We start from the raw sequence: 18,392 nt of genomic DNA on the forward strand, positions 1-18,392 counted from the left end.
GTTACGTCACCCAGCCTATTGAGTTTTACATTTAGGGCATTTGCAATATGCAAGACTTATTGATCTACTGAAGTGTGGCTCTTTATAGAATCCCCTCTGGCCACCACCACTTTTTTGTTTCTCTTTTAAACGTCTCTTTTTGGCTGGCCCCAAGGTGTACGTTTTGATGCTGTAGCAATAAATTAAGAGTTTGATGACTCTATTGATGCTTCAGTCTCATTGGATGGACACATATCTTAAATGTTTTGTAACTGTGCAACTGAGTTTGTTGACAGCCTTTGAGCTCATAAGATTTACATCAGTTTTCTTTGTTACGGGTGTAACATCAGAGCTTTTGCGTTGCAGGAAAACGGTTCCTCCGAGGAACACGTGCTGTACGTGTGGGACCACTTTGTGTCCAGAGCCGCAGCCAAGAATGTCTTCATCATGGCCCACAGCTACGGAGGGCTGTCTTTCGTCGAGCTGGTGAGTGTTTTAGTTTTCCGCTTATCCTTCCTACCTCCCACCGACAAAGAGACACACTGAGACGCACAATACACTCCTGTCAGCACAATCACTCACTTACATGTTTGTGTTGGAGAGGCTGCATAATAAAACTCTTATATGAACTAAAATTTAACTTTGCAATCCTACAGTACTTACAAACATCAGTACATGCACACAAACATGTTGGTATGCAAAAAAACTACATATTCTCAAACACACACACACGTACTTTATACACAAACATGCAGAGGAGTACAAGCACCGGTCACCTCAGGGAGACAGGCAGCAGAGTGATAGGGTGTGAAACATGGTGGAACGATTAAAAATAAATAGCATTTAGTTTCTTTAAAAAAGTACTGCTTCTGCAAACAATCTGGTTCATCCTTGTCCTTGGGCACTATCCACCTCCTCTACACATCACGAACAGAGGAAAAAAAAAACCAGGGGAAAACAGAAGGCTGGATAAAGAAATGTAGCGATGGCAATGCAACAACAGTTGTACTGTTAAACCAGATCTGCTGCAGAGCATGCAGATCTCCCAGCCTTGAGAGAGACAGAGGATAGGTTGAAAGATGGTGGGAGGGAAGTGGATTTGAAGGAATTAATGGTGCACAGGGGAGGGTGAAAGTAAAAGTTTGGCCAGTCTCTTGGCTTTATAACCGCACCCTTCAGCTAAATGGGCCTACAGTGTGTCTTTTGCGGGTTTTTGAAGGCTTCTGAGGTTAATGCTTTATTTTCTAGTCTTTGGTTTACTGTGATGTCCTAGTGGGCATCACATATTGATCATCACTTTCTCCACTGTTTGTGTTTTAATGACTAGAGATATCTAATAATAAAGCTCCAGTGTGCAGATAGCCAGTGCCATCATGACGAGTTATCCTTTTCCCTAGAAGTCTTGGCTGATGGAGGTTAAGTTTATGTTTATTTATGAAAAGACCATCTTTCCATCAGTGAAATATTTCTTTAATTCAATGTTTTTATCCTAAGTTCATGCCACAGTAACTTTAAGTTGAGCACACATAAATTACTTGCAAGCAGAGATGAGACCAAATCATTGTTTTGCAGGTCACAAGTGTCTCAAGCCTTTGCACTAAAGTCTCATGTCAAGTCCCTATAAGTTCCAAGTCAAGACAGACAAGTCTCAAGTGGAGTCTCCAGTTCTTAACTTTGAGTTCCGATTTCTTAACAAGTCATAATACGCCCTTCACCAAATGTGAGGCCATTTTAACAACAGTGAAAAATACATGAAATCATTAAAACAATCATGAATGCTTTTAAAAATTGTAGTTTGTTGAAAGTTTCTGTGCCTCTGTCTGTAATTTCCAACCCACACATTTTGCAAACTGCAAATTTTTTTTTGTTGAGCGCCACATAGGTTTGTATGGTTAGTAATGTATGGTCGTTCAGTAATGAAATGTTAGTTCTTCATGGTTCTCTTACGCAACTCGAGTGGATGCTATCAGATTGATTCAAACAAAGTGGATCTGGAGAATTAAGTGTTGATTTGCTGAGAATGAATAGTTTTAATGTTAGCTGATTCAGGGAAAGAAGGTAAATAAACTGATGTGTGGCATACATTTTAAATACCATATTTTAAATATTTGGGGTTCGGGGCAAGGTCTAGGGCCGGCCCTAGACTTTTGGGGCCCTTCCTCAATGTAATGTGTTGCCAATTCACATGGCTTTCACATTTTACTTTAAGCACTATTAATGCACAATTAAGTATATAACAACTAAAGCGGGACCTATTACAGTGGCAGCAACACCATATTTAAGCAGACTACAGTAAGTATTTGTCCATTACCCCCTGACCCAATGCATGGTCCTTCTCAGAGACTGGATCTTGTTAAAGTTTGACATACATGGTAAAGACGTGCATTTATTACAAATATCTAATAATATTGGGTGTAAGGAGCACTGTTTAAATCAAATATTAACACCAAATTGCCCAAAATTTTTAGTAACAGATAAAATATAAACATTTTAACAGTGACAGTATTTGTTGAAGCCAGCTGTACGCGGTCACTGTTAGTACTAATTCAGGCTGGATGTGGGTCTGCTAAATCTGTGATTGCACTGGCTGATGATTCAGAGTCTCCTCTGACAAACTTCAGCTTGTAGCTCCTGTAAATTATAGATCACAATCCCCCCAGATTTCCTTTTTTACATTTTCAAACATAAAATACTGTGTATACTATGGCTTGGCTGAATACTTATTATATACAGAGAGATGTGCAGTTTAAATTAAATATTTAAGAGATAATCTGTGTCAATTTATTGCTTTCCATCCCGCATTAGTCCAGAGTTGTAACTAAACCTTGACTGAGAGACTAGATAATTATTGTCTTGTTTTAAAATGTGTGCCATCACTCTCATATTAGTCTAGACTGGCCACAGAGGTTGCTGCTGAAGAGCACAAGTTTCTTTTCGTGCACATGCATGTGAATGCATGTTCACATGTGATGCAGTCATCTCTTTGGAACTCAGAGTTTATAACCACTGTTGCCCATTTGGCATTTATCAAATGCAATCAATGGATGTATTTCACTCTCACTTCTGTCATGTACAAAGCCACAGAACACAGCCTGGAGATGACTTGCAAACAAGTGAGCAAGATACAACCATACTGAGACATTCACTGCTGAGCTAAGTTTGCAAGACAGACTGACAGGCTAGAAAGAGATGTACTGCAAGCTAACACATCAACTTAACATTACTGTAATTTGCTAGCACCAAACTTTGGGACAGGAGAACACACCTGTTTGCTGTTCCAGTTCACTCTCATGGTGTTTTTGTCCCATTCCATGACCAGAAGGACACTTCCTCGCACACAAGTTGTAAACATTGACACCCACTTTCATACGAGGGGGGCCTTGCATTATTTGCGGAGCCTCAGCACCTTGCATAGTGAATGTATGGCCAGGCTCTGTTTGTGTGACATTTTAAGCACTCTTGGGAGCCCTTCGCTTACCATGGGGCCCTAAGCAGCCGCCTAGTTCGCTTATGCATCCGGCCGGCTCTGATCAAGTCAAAAGGCTCAAGTCTAAGTGAAGTCATGAGTCATTGGTGTTAAGTCCAGTTGCAAGTCTTTTTTGATTTTGTCAAGTCGAGTGTGAAGTCATCAAATTTGTGATCTGAGTCTGACTCGAGTTCACGTCACAGACTAAAGTCAACACCTCGGCTGGAAAGTAGTTAAGATTCAAGCTAGAGGGTTGTGATGTTTAGATTCCAGCATACAATAGCTCACTACAGTTTGATTAAAAAGGAAAAGAGCAACTAAAAGTCAAGTTCTGTTGTGTCTGCGGCTTCTGAAATTCCAAAACGATGTGTATGTAGTAATTTTGGCTCAATACCAGATGTATTGCAAAGATGCTTCGCTAGCTGCGTTAGCATTTAAAATACTTCACTGTATTAAGCTCTGCTAGCTAACATACGGTACTAGTTGTGTTTGCAAGCCTCTCTATGATCTGAGAGCTGGGTTACATTGCCAGTCTTCTGGTTTCTTGATCTGACGGATTTACTGCTAGACTCACCACATCCCATATTATTCAGGACATATCTCTTCTCTTTTCTTAGGAAGGGGAAGAGGAGGGAGGCGGCACAATGAGTATACGGCTAGTGGGGGATTAAAGGTGGGCACTTGTCCCACTGGTGTTTTCAGGAATATTTTATTTTCTTTCTTTCTCTTTCACCTACTCTTTTTTGTTTAGTATTTTGTAATTTTAATTTGGCTGCTAAATATTCATGCAGTGTTTTGTCCGTGACAGCCTCACAATCTCCTGGGCTTTCTCGCTGTGTGACGAAGACTTGCTATTCTCTCTATTTGTCTCTCTCTGTCTCTCTATGTTTCCTTCAGTCAGACTCCCTCTCTCTCTCTCTCTCTCTCTCTCTGTGTAAAGGCCTCAATGAGGTTCTAACTGCGTTCTTTTATGTGATGTCCTTGTCATGTGAAAAACCATCTTAAAAACACTCATATACAGTATGTGCATATATAAATCCATACCATATAGCAGATGCAGTATGGGGAAGGTAACATCAAAACAGAGACTTGAAAGATCTCTGTGTTCACTTTAAGTGACAAGGTGTTTGAATATGCCATTGTCAAGTTTCCCTGGAGGCCATTGCAGCTTCTGTTGTCTATCAGTGTAGAAACTCCTTCACCTCTTTCAATCTGACACAAACATGTACACATTCATAGTTTTTATAACTATCCTTAATGCATACCTGTATCAGCAATTTTGTCTACAGAGGGCAGTGTGTGGACTTCTCCAAGCCAATCATGGCCTCTCTTGTGTTTTTGTATCCGACTAAGTCAAATCAGATTTGGATGTGAGAGTTTGAACAGGGTTAGATTGGATATTCAGTGTAAATGGTAAATGGACTGCACTTGTATAGCGCCTGTCTAGTCTTCCAACCACTCAAAGTGCTTTTACACTATGTCACATTCAAACACTGATGGCCGCTACCATACATGATGCCACCTGCTACTCAGTAACCTTTCACACACTCTCACACACCGATGTAACAACCACCAGGAGCACTTTGGGGTTCAGTATATTGCCAAAGGATACTTAAACATGCAGACTGGAAGAGCTGGGGATCGAACCACTGGTTTTCTAATTAGTGGACAACCTGCTCTACCTCTGAGCCACAGCCGCCCCACAGCGACGTTCATGTAATGTAGTAAACAAGACAAGTTAGCCCTCTGAGCTATTGCAGGCTAACTATGCTGACAAAAGGTGGGAAATGTGCAACAACATTTCTTGCCTACATTAGACATCAAGCAAAAGCCAGACATTGTATTGTATTGAGTTGACGTAAGCCTTGAATTCACCACATCTAAGCAGTAGGCAGAAGATAACATTATCTCAGAGCCTGACTGGGCAAAGCCTCTCTTCCTCCAGGCAGCTGCCTCCGTCTCACTCAGGCTCACCCTGGGTCTGGGTCTGCAGATGCCTGTACTGAGAAGAAGCATCCTCAGAAGAACACTGCACTCAGACTGACCAAAAAACGAGACGAATCTCAGTTGATGGAGATGTCTCTGGCCAGTAATTCGAATATTCGACTTTGGGGGGGCAGCACTGATCTTTTAATACATGTTTTTTTAGGTGCATTGTTCCTAAAGTATTCCAGGCTGTTTGGCTTTTTATCCAAATACACTAAAACTACTTGCACAGGAGGACCGTATACACATGGGAGTTAAAGCAGCCACTATGCATTTCCTACTTGTTATTGCACTCCCTCACGCATAAGCATGCACACACTTAATGCACATACAAGCACACACACATACTGTACACGCACACATACATACATACATACATGCACACACCATCTACTTAATTGAGGAGAAAGTGGTCCAGCGGGACGGGATGGGAGGTGCGTGCGCATGAGCAGGCGAGTGGAGAGTGGAGCCTTGCGGGATGAGCCGTTTGACACATGAGAAGACCCAGAGAAAACAAGCTGTCTCTGGGTTAATTACTACTCCCCTTTGCAGTTAATAAATACATTTCTGATCAAGCACATCAAAAAGGCCCGCCATTAATTTCTCCTGCTCGCTCCCCTTGCTCCGGAGCATGTTAGCCCCTGTTTGGAGCGCTCAAGTGTTTCATTGCAATTTGATTTCTTTTAAAACACTTCACAGTGTGTACTGGCTAATTATAGATACATCAAAGAGTAGCTAACTGCCTTTGAATGAGAGTGTGAGAGAGGGAGAGAGACTTGCGCTGCAGGGGGAAGGCTGCTCGCTCTTTCTCGGCTGCGCCCCCACCTCTCTCACCCTTTTCCCCTCTCTATCATTCTTTAGCTATCACAGAATCCATCCATCCATCTCAGTTCACTGTTTTGCAGTTCTCTCTCCTTCTCTCTCTCGTGCTCCCTTAGAGTCTCTAGTCTCCTCTGACATCTGCTTTCATGCTTGGCCAGCCTGCTCCTCCCTGCTCCTCCTTCTCTGTCTCTCTCAGCTGTATAGTTTTAAAGAAAGCTGGGTCATGTTACCCCAGTCGTGCAACTTTGTTTTGAACCCAGTATTCCTATATTCCTTTCAAAGTCTAAGGGGTTTTTAGCCTGGCTGTGGACTATGTCTCACACACACAAAAACTGGCCATGCTCCTCTAGGTTCCATGTCTGCATTATCCTTTCTCCACCTGAGGACAAACTCTCACCCCACAACGTACCACAGAGAGCGTAAGGGGCCAGGGGGATGGAGCCATACAGAGAGAGGGCCCTGCCTCCATCTCTCCCTCTGCTCAGCCTGTCTTTTCATCTTCCTCCGTTGCCAGTAGTGTAGGGGGGGATGGACGTGTAAATGTAAGTGGTAGTGGTGGTTGTGTTGAGGAAGGGTTGTCTAACCTGCACTAACCTTCCCGCTCACAGAGCTAAAAAGGAGCACTCTTATTGGATAGGACAGGGCAGCATTATATAAGGTCTTATGTAAGAATGCATCTGTCTCCCAGTACACAAATGTGTGGGTGCCAACCAGACAACCAGCCAGCCGCCACAACGGCCCCTCAAGAACATGATTACAGATTTTAAGTGTCCTCTATGAACACGCCACATATATACAGTACATGCTTGCCTTCCTGTACACTTTCTGTATAGTGCCATCTGTTTCAATCTATAATGAATATAGCTAGTTTTCTCTCTGTCGTCCTTGAATTCATGTGTGTGTAAGTGTCTCTGTGTGTGTGTGTGTGTTGTGGCTAGGTGTCAGATGTGGGAAGAGATGCTTGAGGTGAGACAGATAGATATGGAGGATTTCTTCACTCCTTGTGGACTTCATTGCTATACCGGTGTGTGGAGGATGAGAAAGATGAAACACTGCCGGGTGAATCAGTCTGAGTTGGAGAAGTTAGTTTTACATAGCTCAGAGTTTAAAAAGTGATTGAGTTTCCTCGCCATGATATGGCATCCTCAGACTAAATGAGTGTTTTTTTATGTTGTATGGTATGGAGGATGCATAAAGAACAATAAGCATATATAACACTGTGCTTTGTTTGTGCCTCATCAGATTCACAAGTAGAATCACAAGTTAGGAAAAGTAGTTGCACTTATATTGTCTGTGCCTCTTTAAGATTTTCTGTTTATTTATCACAGTTTTCCAAACAAGCTCATTGCCATTTCTCTGTGGAATCCACCGAGCCCTTTCACCACAATATCTACCATTCCAAAATGGACTCTGCTTTATGTCCTGCTCTGTGTCCTCATTTCCTTCGTCCTCCTAATTCCCCCTCTCCCAGTCGCGGTGACCCTCAGGGCAGCAGCGGTGCCAACTATGCCCTCTGTGCAGGACTTTGGCTCTGGCAGTGGTCCGTACAGCTCCATGACTGGCATGGTAACAGCCCACTGAACACATGGCGCTGTGCAAACACTTCTGTTTCCAGTCCTCACCCTTTTTACAGCATGCCTCTGGAAAATCAAAAAAATGTACATATGTAAATATTAGAATACATTATTTGAAGTGCTGGCATTGTACCTGATCTTCGTTCTTACCTACACCATCAATATCTGGTGTTTTTGACACTTAAACACATGTAAAGCTCAGGCATACACATTCATAGCTGCACTGTAGTTCTGTAATGGCATACAGCTTTTTTCTTGTCTTGAGATTTTATGATGTCATGTCATGTTAATTGTCAACTTCCATGATTTTAAAGGAATACTATACTTTTTGGAAATATGCTTTTTTGCTTTCACCCTATAATTTTGTTTTCATGTTTCTTCTTGCGTATTTAATGTGCAGAAACAGAAAATCAGACACTGTGGTTTAAGGTGTTTCAGTTTTATGCATTAGAACTATTTAATGACCAACTGCAGTGAGAAATGACTGCAGTCCTTGCCCCATTGTAAAGTTGCTGGTGTTTCAGTATCTCCTACATCCTAACAGGATGCCAGGAAACACAGCACAAAATGTAAAAAAAAAGTTTTGTCGTTTCTCGGAAGTTAGCCTTTCCGTCCTGCCTCCAGTGTTTGTGCTCTCCCAGACTCAACACGTCCCAAACCAATCCCTCTCCTGCATGCACCGGCATGAAATTGATATTGATCTTCTTACAGTATCTAGATCCCAGTCAGATGGCAAACAGGTTTATTTCTCCTAAAATGTTGGAGTATTCCTTTAAACTGTGTCAAACTAAGTTCCACATTTTTATCTATCTGAAATTCTCTTCAAGGACCACTGCAACCTTCACCTGAGTTCATCACCACACAAGCAAAAAAAAAAAAAAATCACTTTAATTTGTTGACAAAATCATCCCAGCTGTGAAGACGTCCGTACACAGGCTCTGAAAATCCCCTCGTCTAATGCTGTATGCACGTCTCGGCTGCCTTCGAACTCTGAGTGCTAGCCTGTCTATTGCTTCTGGAGGGGATGAAGAGAAGGTTTGTTTTTATCTCAAGGTTCTCCATAGCTGGCGGGCTTGCAAGCGGTGCAGTAGTAGTGCAGTTTCCTGTGTGTATGTCTGTCTGCGTGTGCATGTGTGCGTATGTCTGCAAGTGGGTGCACGCATATTGTATGGGTGCAGTGTATGTGTGTGTGCACGTATGCATATGTGATCGCCTGTGTGTGTCAGCCCTAGCCTGGAGAAGCCTGTATCGTCCTGAGCAGAACAGCTTGGTGGAGAGCAGCTATCAGAGCCACGTTAGGGGAGGAGAGGAGGAGAGGGTGAGAGGCGATGATAAATGGCTGGGGCACACTAGCAGAAATTAGTGGAGCCGTATGCAAAGCTGTGGCGTTTTGTTTGATGTGAAACAAAAGGACCACCATGACAAAAGTGCCTGCCAGCCTGCACAGCAGGACAGCAGCCCTCAGGACATACACCATCGCCACTGAGAAAGTGTGTATGTGCGTTTGCGTGTGTGCACGTGTGTTGGTACGCACTCTCGCGTGTGCATGTGCGTGGTAATGCATGCATATCATGCATGGTGCTGTTTTCCAGTCCTGTCTATATTATGTATATTATCCCACTCTGTGTTTTTGTGCTGTGCTCGTAATGACAGACAATGCCTAGCCCTTTGTACACCATGAAAAGACATGGTTTCTTCCTCAGTACAGCTACAGCATATTTGCTCTATTAAGCGGCTGAAATATAGACGTCTAATTTTGTGAATGAATAGGCATCTTAGAGAGCGGCTCTCCTCTTAACATAAGGATGTAAATTGAACTGTTTAAATGTCACGGCTAGCAAGCTGATTTGATTTGAATTGATTTGCTTGTTTCTGGAAAAAAAGACCTCCCTTGCCAAACCTTAGCTGCGCTGGCTGCCACAGATAGACCAAGGTCTTTCTTTCCACCTCAACAACACATTGTAGGGCTTCTGAATTCTTCTATCTGCTGTGATTATGTACAAATGGCCTTCATTTGCCATCCATTTCAAAGCTGTAGTGCTGCATTGTGACTAGAGGCAGATGACGCAGACCAAATTACAGCGGGTTTGCTGTCTGAAAAGGATACTCGCACAATAGGCTTTGTGAAGTATTCCCTTCAATACGTCGCCATTATTCTCACCTTTGTTGGTGTTTCTCTCTATGTTTCAGGAGCATCTTTGGTTTCTAGATTACATTTGTGGTGTTGGTAAGGAGCGGGGTTTACTCACCTCTTGTCTCTCTTGTGCTGTTCCTTCAATATCGAGGGAGATTGATTTTGTGTGAGATTCGCTTTTTTTTTTTTTGTTTGCTGTCTTTTTTTGATTTCCTTCATTATTAATTCCGTCTTGTTTCATTGTTGCACCGTGGCAAGACAGTCGAGCTCCTGGAACATAAACACTATCTGTTGATGTTTTTGCTTTATTTGTCATAAATTCCCCTTTCCATTATACATAAACTGCATTCCTCTTTTTAGCCCGGTTGTTCCATTATGTCTCAGTTAACTGAAGGGAAGCAGCAAAAGGCAGCACAAAATTGTTACAGTTGGCAGGAATCTGTCGTGCTGTGGTAGAATATAGGCTGGGTCCCATTTATCTACCGAGTTACCCTCCTTCGTCATGTGTCCTTTTTGCTGCTAGCATCTTCCTGCCATCAGATTTTCTCATGCGCAGCAACAACAACCAACTAGCTTGCTTATTAGTCAGGAGTTGTTATCTTATCAATTAACAAAATGGGGTTTCAAGAGGATCTACAGTGTATATATATTATAAAGGACCATTCAGTCTCTTTCTCCAAAATGTGCAGTACGCAGTGGTGGAAAGTAACTAAATACATTTACTGAAGTACTGCACTGAAGTAAAATTTTGAGTTACTTGTACTTTACTGCTTTATACTTCCACTCACTACATATTTGAAGCAAAAATTGTACTTTTTACACCACTACATTTATTTGGTAAATTAGTTACTAGGTACTTTAGAGATTCAGATAATCAATTCAGATATTATCATGTATTAAGCAACCCAGCAGTGTATTAAGAGATCAAAACTAGCTCTAACTTCACCAGCTGCAGTGTTAAAGTGAAATGTACATTCATCTATCAATAATTGAAATCCAATAATGTAATATAAATTATTTTGGGCCATTCTGCATATTCAGTATTTCTACACTGTGGTACTGCTACTTTACTTATGTAAAGTATCTGAATACTTCTCTCACCTCTGCATGTAAGTCCCTGTGTTTTCCTACAGCTTTGGTAGCATCCACACTACTACACCCACAACCTGCTAACTTACAACTCCATGGACGCTACTCTGATCACTTGCCTTGTATATTCAGTCAGTGGATTAAGACAGACACTCCTGCAGGGCTCTTACAACACAGGAAAGGCAGACTGTCAAGACAGGTTCTGAGGGAAGTGATTCACCTAGTGTTCGGTGTTTTAACTGCTGTTTCCCTGAACTTTATTTCAGGAGTACTGCAGGTATAGCTGGATAAAGCACATATATGTCTCAAAACGTTTTTTTTTTCCTTGTTTCCCTAACTTTTTTATGGTCCGGGGTTAGACAGGTCATCAGAGACACTGCCAATAACCACAGGCAATTCAAGGCATCACTTTCATTTTCACACTATTTAAAAATCTTGGGGATATACGTGTCTTGTTTTGATCAAACTCTTCCTATAGTGTACTCAACAGCCCAGAGGCAGACATGGAGCTGTTGCTCCCACCTTAGGCTCTGGCGCAGGAACGGTCAATACGCTTCAGGATCACTTCCATACATCTTGGTTTCCATCGTCAGTTGAAGAATTCCTCTTTGTCTCTGTCTGTGTCTTTGACTGCCTTCAGAGTATCTCTATCTTTCTCTTTCTCTTTGTCTGTGGTAGTCAATAGTTTAAGTACACAGCTGACATTTTTCGTGAATAGTTCAGTAAGTTGCTGTTGATTATTTTCTGCTCACAGAGAGAAAGTTATCAGTCTGTGGATTGCCATGGTTACCTTGTACACAATTAAGCCGTGCACCACTTCTAATTGGTCTGTGATAGCTTTTGATTGATACGAGTTTCAGACTCCGTTATATGAGGACATTGGTAAATGTCAGCCATTCGTTTTGAATAGTTTGTCTTATCCAGTCCTTGGTCCGACCATCCATGGTTTTAAACGGTTGAGCATGCTTTCACCAGGTCGTCACGGTTACCCACTCGTCTCTTTCGTTCCTCAAAACACACACGTTGCCATGGTGATGTAATTGAAAATCATTACACCTCAAACAAGTATTGAGGTGACTATTCATAAGTCTCCTCTCACCTTTTTGTCTTCCTGGTTTTTTTCCCCTCCCTGGTGAAAAGGAAGTGAAAAATCCATCTGTCCTCAGTGCATCATTGTGCAACGGCTCTTTTTAATCTCTCTTGTCCTGCCCCACCCACCCCACACCCCACCTCTTCAACACGGGGTCTTTCTTGCCACTTTGTGATATAAGAAGCCAAGCTAGTTGAAGTTCATTTGAGTTCAGTTAAATCTTGAGGGATTCATCATTACATATTTACTGGCTGAGGCTGATCTTGCTGTAAGGTTCTACCCTCGTCCCATTGATCTAGTGCGCATGTTCACTCCCGAGGTTACGGGACGTGCTTCCATTTGCATAAGGCCCTGGGCAAGGTTCTTTCCACCATTGATTGGCCTGTCCATGAGCGCCCCGTGCCTTCTCACATTGATCACTTTGTTTTTTTCCCGGAGACAGTGCTACTCAGAGTTCAGCTGCAGCTCCGGCATATCAGACCTGCCGGAGGAAGAGAGACCGACAGGGAGAGAAGAGGGAGAGGAAAAAGAAAGAGAGAGCACAAGAGAGGGAGAAGTAGGAGTCAGAGGGGGTAGATAGAGAAACTTTAGAGCCAATATCTTAATAATTTTGCATACTTTTCCTTTGAATTTGACACTTAAGCTGAGAAAGTGAAACACAGTTTCACCCTGCCACCCTTGTCGACTCCTCCAGCCTCAGCTAGCTGCCTGAGTTGTATACACTGCTTTTACAGGAGTAAACACATGCATATATGCACCTAATCAGATTTACAATGAAACACACAGAACACTCAACACACAGACATTAGCATTTCCACTCATACCTGAATTGCGGCTAAAATTGAATAGCCCTCCTCCCTTCCTGTTTATCCTCACCCTCTGCTTCAACCCTGGTCTGCTTGTATCAGTGTGCTACGGAGAAGGCTCTCCTCTCCCTACACTGTCTTTCACTAAGTTTTTTTTTTTTTCCTCCTCTCGCCTGTTTCCACTCTTTTACCAACACTGTCTGCCTTGTAGCTGCTCGGACAGTCTTCCCTCTCTCCACCTACTCACTTGGTCAGTGAGGATGCTGTCTTGATTTACTCTGGGTTTCCTAGCTCTCTACCATATTTTAGCAGCATGTTATGCTATTGTAAGTTTTCTGTTTTGTTCTGAAGACAAACTTTAATGAAATTCCATATGCATCTATGTGGTATGCTTGTATATGATATGCACAATAGCTGATATGTGGTTGTGTTAGTTTTGCAAATTCTTGTATACATGTGTAGTTTTATAAAGGTTGAGGAGGCGCAGCACTAAAAGTAGGAAGCTGGCCGTCATGATTTTGCGTTTTGATTGTGCATATGTGCTATCGTGTGTTTATCCAGCATGGCGTCAGTGGCGGCGCAAGGCTCAGACTCCCATGATGCACCTCCTCTCTTTGTTCTGCTGTGTGAGAGCAGTGTGCAGCTTTGTCTGCCTCTCTCGTTCCTCTCGGCTCGTTGCCTCAGAGGCAAGGTCTCGCTCTCTTCCCTCTCCTCTGCTTCAGACCCCTCTCGCTCTTTCATTCACTCTTTAATACCCATTGGGCACTGCCGTCCACTTCTTTCGCTACTCTCTGTGGCGTTGGTTGTCTGTTACCCTCCTTCTTAATTCGCAACGAAACTCTGTCCTTCAGTCGCACATTCTTCCTTTGCCACTTGCCCTTGTTTTTTAAAAATGTCAAACCACTCCCTGTTTCCGTTTTTTTTTTTTTTTTTTTTTTTTTTGGTGACTCTTTTGTCATTCGTGAGCTTCTTCCGTCACCCTCCTACTCTCTCTTACCACTTATCTGTAAACTTACCTCTTGTTGTTTCCTTCCTTTTATCTCGTGTCCCGGTGTATACGGTCTTTGCTCTTCGTTTTTGCTTCCAAATTACTCACTTTCCTTTTCCCTTCTCTCTCTTAACCTCAACTTCACATCGGCCTTGCACCTTTATTCTTGCCGTCTTACTCCCATCCTACACTTGAGACTGACCTCACTTCTTTCTGTCTCCTTCACACTGTTTTTTATATTTTAACATCTCTGTCCAAGAACAGCACTTTTTTCCCACTGTTTCCTACCTTCTCACAGTCACTGCCTACTGTATTGAAAATACATTTGAAGCGCTGCTTATTTATTGTGTAAAAGTGCTGAACTTAATCATAATCTGAACTTTTTATTTCAATATAATCTTAAATGTCAAATTATCTGTAAAAGGCTTTTCTTTCCTTACCTGAAAATGCAAGATGCTCTCAGTTTACTTTGAAAAAGTATCCTCATTAGTTTCCTTTTTCTGAGCTGATGTCACAGTTTGCCACTTTTTGCTGTTTGTCCTCTTGCTCTGACTAACTTGCTTTTCATTCATGCATCTCCGCACTCGCTGTTCCCACTGTGGTATTTCCACGCATTCACCTGCTGTGTCTGGGTGTGTCAGCTGGTTACGACCTAGGTCACCTTCACCAGAGAGGGGATACGAGCGGTTGACGTGAGGTTTGAATGTGGTGAAGATGACATGTTGACAGCTCAAATGAATCGCTTGTCACATGTCATTTTTTTTTCCTCCCCCCGCCTTGCTAATTCTTCCATGAGAATGCATACAATATACGAGAGGAATCTTGAGGACATATGGGGCTGCAAATTGTCACTTGAATTCAATACATTGAATCCAGTTTGCTTTCCTATGTTTTTTTCCCCTTTCTCTCCCCCCAAGACTGTGAAAGGTCTCATTCTGCGGTGAATGTAGGAAGAATAAGTCTTAGGAACTGAAAGGAGAGTGTCGTTTCTGAAAAGCTGTGAGGAACAGCTAGGCGGATCCTGGTGCAAATGTCAGTGAACTCGGTGACTCTGAGGTTGAAGTTTAAATCCTCTCTCCTTCCTCTGCTTCATTTCTCTCATTTTCTCTCTCCTTTTTGCTTTTTCCTTCAAACTCTGCATCTCTATCCACGCCCGCCTCCTTCACTCTCAGCTCTCTGTCTTTCACTGCTTTTAAAGTTCATTGAATGCAGTGTTGGTATTCTCTGGTGTTTTTGCCTTGCCTACTCCAAACCCTCAGCACCAGGGTCACAGCATTCTTTTAGTGTATTTGTAAAGAATGTTTCAGTGTCAGTGCATCACCTGCAGACTGTGCTGTTTATTTCCTGCACATATCTCCAGTGTTTAAACGGCCGGGGTTGGTGGCAAAGGAAAGAAACAGGCAATTCCGCGGTTTCTCAGATACTTCATATTTCCTGCGCTTTAAGCTTGAAATACCGCATATTGGCTGTTCAGCTGATCTATACCCAACTATATAGCCTCCGATACTTATGGAAAGCTGAGTTTGAATCCTTTATGGCAATTTTTTTTTCCATGGGTGTGTTTTAGTTATGTACCTGCAGTAAAACATATTTAATTTTTTAAGCCTGGAAAGCTGACAGTGAAAAGAGATGAACTGTTTTATGTGCCATTTTAAGGCTTTATGTGCTGTGAAATACGATGGGGGTTATGAAAGAGCAAAAGGAAGGGAGAGAGAGGAAGGGAGAAGGAGAGCGAGCGAGAGACTCCTGGTGTGGAGCAGCCTTTGATGTCTTAGCTGGCTTGGAGCTGAATGCGGAACTCACTGAAGGGTAGGCCTTGTTTCATGGTGGGAATATGAGGCTGGATGTGCTGTCCGAGTAAAAAAAAAACAAACAAAAAAAACGCACGCATTTGCACAGATTTAAACGCATACATGTTTGTGTACACATTTTTATCTTTAAGCATGAGTGTGCATTTTGCTCCAAAGGCTTGTTTGTTGTCGTAGTAAGCTCGCATTTCTGTGCCCGTCATGTCACTCATTAGTTTGTGGTTCATGTTCAGATCAGTTATCAGGCCACATTGGGTGGCTCAGTAATTCACAGTCAGTGTGTGTGTGTGTGTGTGTGTGTGTGTGTGTGTGTGTGTCTGCGTGTGTGTGTCTGCGTGTGTGTGTCTGCGTGTGTGTGTCCCTGTCTCATATATATTCCGCTTTCCTATTAGATGGCTTCACACCCGACGATTCCTCTGGACTCCTCTGACATCGGCTTTCATGCATGGCCTGCCTGCCTCTCTCCCTTTCCTTCTCCCCCTCTCACTTTCTCGCTCTCTCGGCCTCGAACATTAAAAACATCTTGGTCGTGTCAAGACATCTTTTAACCCCCCACCCCACCACCACCACCCACCTACCACCACCACCAACCAGCTAACATGCACAATACACCCCCACCCCCCATACTCGCTCCCTAACTTCCTTTCCCTCCATCCCTCTCTTTCCTTTCCCCAGCATCTCGCTCCCTCCACCTTACTCACCCACCCCCACCCCCGTGCCTTCGACATGTGATGCCACTTCTCCCAGCCTATTCACCTCTTGCTTCTCCCCGTCCTCTCTCTCTCTTGCTCCCCTCCTGTATCTGTATTTGTCGCTTTGCTTGGGGGTGATGGTTAGTTGATTTGGTCTGATTTCTCTTTGATGAAAACACTAGGGGGCACTGCCTGTCCTTTGTTACCCCTCTCTTTCCCTGAGCAGGCTTCGATGCATGTGTATTTTTGTGTGCGTGTGTTTTGTCTGTGCTTGTGTGCCTGCGCATGTGCTTCTGTTTGTGTTTGTATTTTGTTAAAAAGCAGTCCCTTGTCTGTAATGGATGACACAGATCTGCATTCAGACAGACAGGAAGGCAGGCAGGCAGCAGGTCTCTGGTGGTCACCAGGGCTAGTGCACTGCACCCGTCCGCATCCCCCTCCCTCTCTGTCCCCACTTCCACCCCCTGTTTCTGTTTGGTGAACCCAGGGGTGTAGGTTAATGAAAAGGGCTTGGACCACCGAGAGGAGCGACAGTCATCTCCCAGACACCTCTGCTCACCTCCGGCCCTCTGAGACCCTTTCTCCATGACAGGCCCCCCTCTCCGCTCCTCTCTCCCCACATCAGCCCTCCTTCCCCTGGGTCACACCACATCGTCTGGCTGCCCGGTGGCCGCCACACCACAGTGTGGAATTAGACAAAGGTAGATCAACTAAAAGAAAGAGTGGGGCATTTCTTGAGTGTTTGAGAGTTTCTGTGTGTGAGGAAAAAGACAATGCATGAGAGCGACTAACCTCTTCATACAAAAGGACAGGGATTTAGACAAGTGACATTCGGTTTGGGTCAAGACAGAGTCGGCCCTGAAATAAAGATCAGCTCCAGACACCAGAGTGGAAAGGAGGAGACGGAGAGGACGCAGACCTTTGTCTCTACTCCACTGGTTGAAACCTTCTCATGCAATCCACCTCATGGTCACATCAGCAGGACTCTGTGCATCTTTTCTATACACACAATCCATACCATACAAGTAGTCATCAAGCGTACTTCTCTCACGTATCCTTAAGTCCGCTGATGAATGTGATTGTTTTTGAAGGAAACTCTGAATTATTGATTTGTTTTGGGATTTTTTTTCCTTTTTGTGGTAAGCAGACAGCTGATGAGGGGTGTTTGATAGTGCTAATTGGCAGCTCCCGTCCATGCAGTGTGTGGTTGGTGGTGGGTTGGGGCTGGGCGAAGTGAAGCGCTGCTATTGTTTAGAGGTGTCAAACCCAACACAGAACAAAGAGGACGGGAGAAATGTGCTGTGCTCGCCTATCAGTGTGCTGAAAGCAGCTAAAGTACACACATACACACTCATACACACACACACACACACACACACACACACGTATAAATATATATTGCATATATGTATGAATGCACATGTGTACGTCCGTCCACACACGTACACAAGCGCCACAGCACATTACCTGGAGTCACACACACCAGCTCTCACTCACACCGCCATGCACACACTCATACACACACAAACACCCACTAACGCACACATGCACACTCTTAGACAAACAGCCTGAAAATGACAAGATAATCACCACATTCAAACTTACCTTCAGCTCTGGGTAAATGCCTTTCTCTGAGATAAACTAATAAATATACTGTTTTCTTTTCAAATGTTCTCCACTGAAGGCCCTAATTACCATACGCTGACAAAGACCTGACAGAGGTGTAATAGTTAAAAAGGTAATTTGACTACAAGTAGGAGTTTGGGTGGGGAAAAGGGTCAGCGTGCTTTCCCCCCACCCCCACCATCCGCCTCTCTCTTTAATGGTTTATTCACGCTTTTTCGAGGACTTTTTGCATGATTGACTGACAAGGTCTTTTTCCGAAATAGCATCTTCAGTAATGAGAAATAATTGACTCCCTAATCAAAAAAAGGGTTCATGGAATCCACAAACCCAAC

General features: G+C 43.3%; 1 protein-coding gene across 1 annotated transcript in view; it reads left to right on the top strand.

Moving 5' to 3' along the window:
• The window catches only part of fam172a (family with sequence similarity 172 member A), a 175,869-nt gene that overhangs the window by 83,512 nt on the left and 73,965 nt on the right, over positions 1 to 18,392 (top strand). Inside the window, exon 8 of the mRNA XM_049578705.1 lies at positions 346 to 465. Coding sequence (XP_049434662.1) covers positions 346 to 465 — 120 coding nt within the window. The remainder of the gene's footprint in view (positions 1 to 345; positions 466 to 18,392) is intronic.

Source organism: Epinephelus fuscoguttatus, linkage group LG6 (genome assembly GCF_011397635.1).
Source record: "Epinephelus fuscoguttatus linkage group LG6, E.fuscoguttatus.final_Chr_v1".
NCBI lineage: Eukaryota > Metazoa > Chordata > Actinopteri > Perciformes > Serranidae > Epinephelus > Epinephelus fuscoguttatus.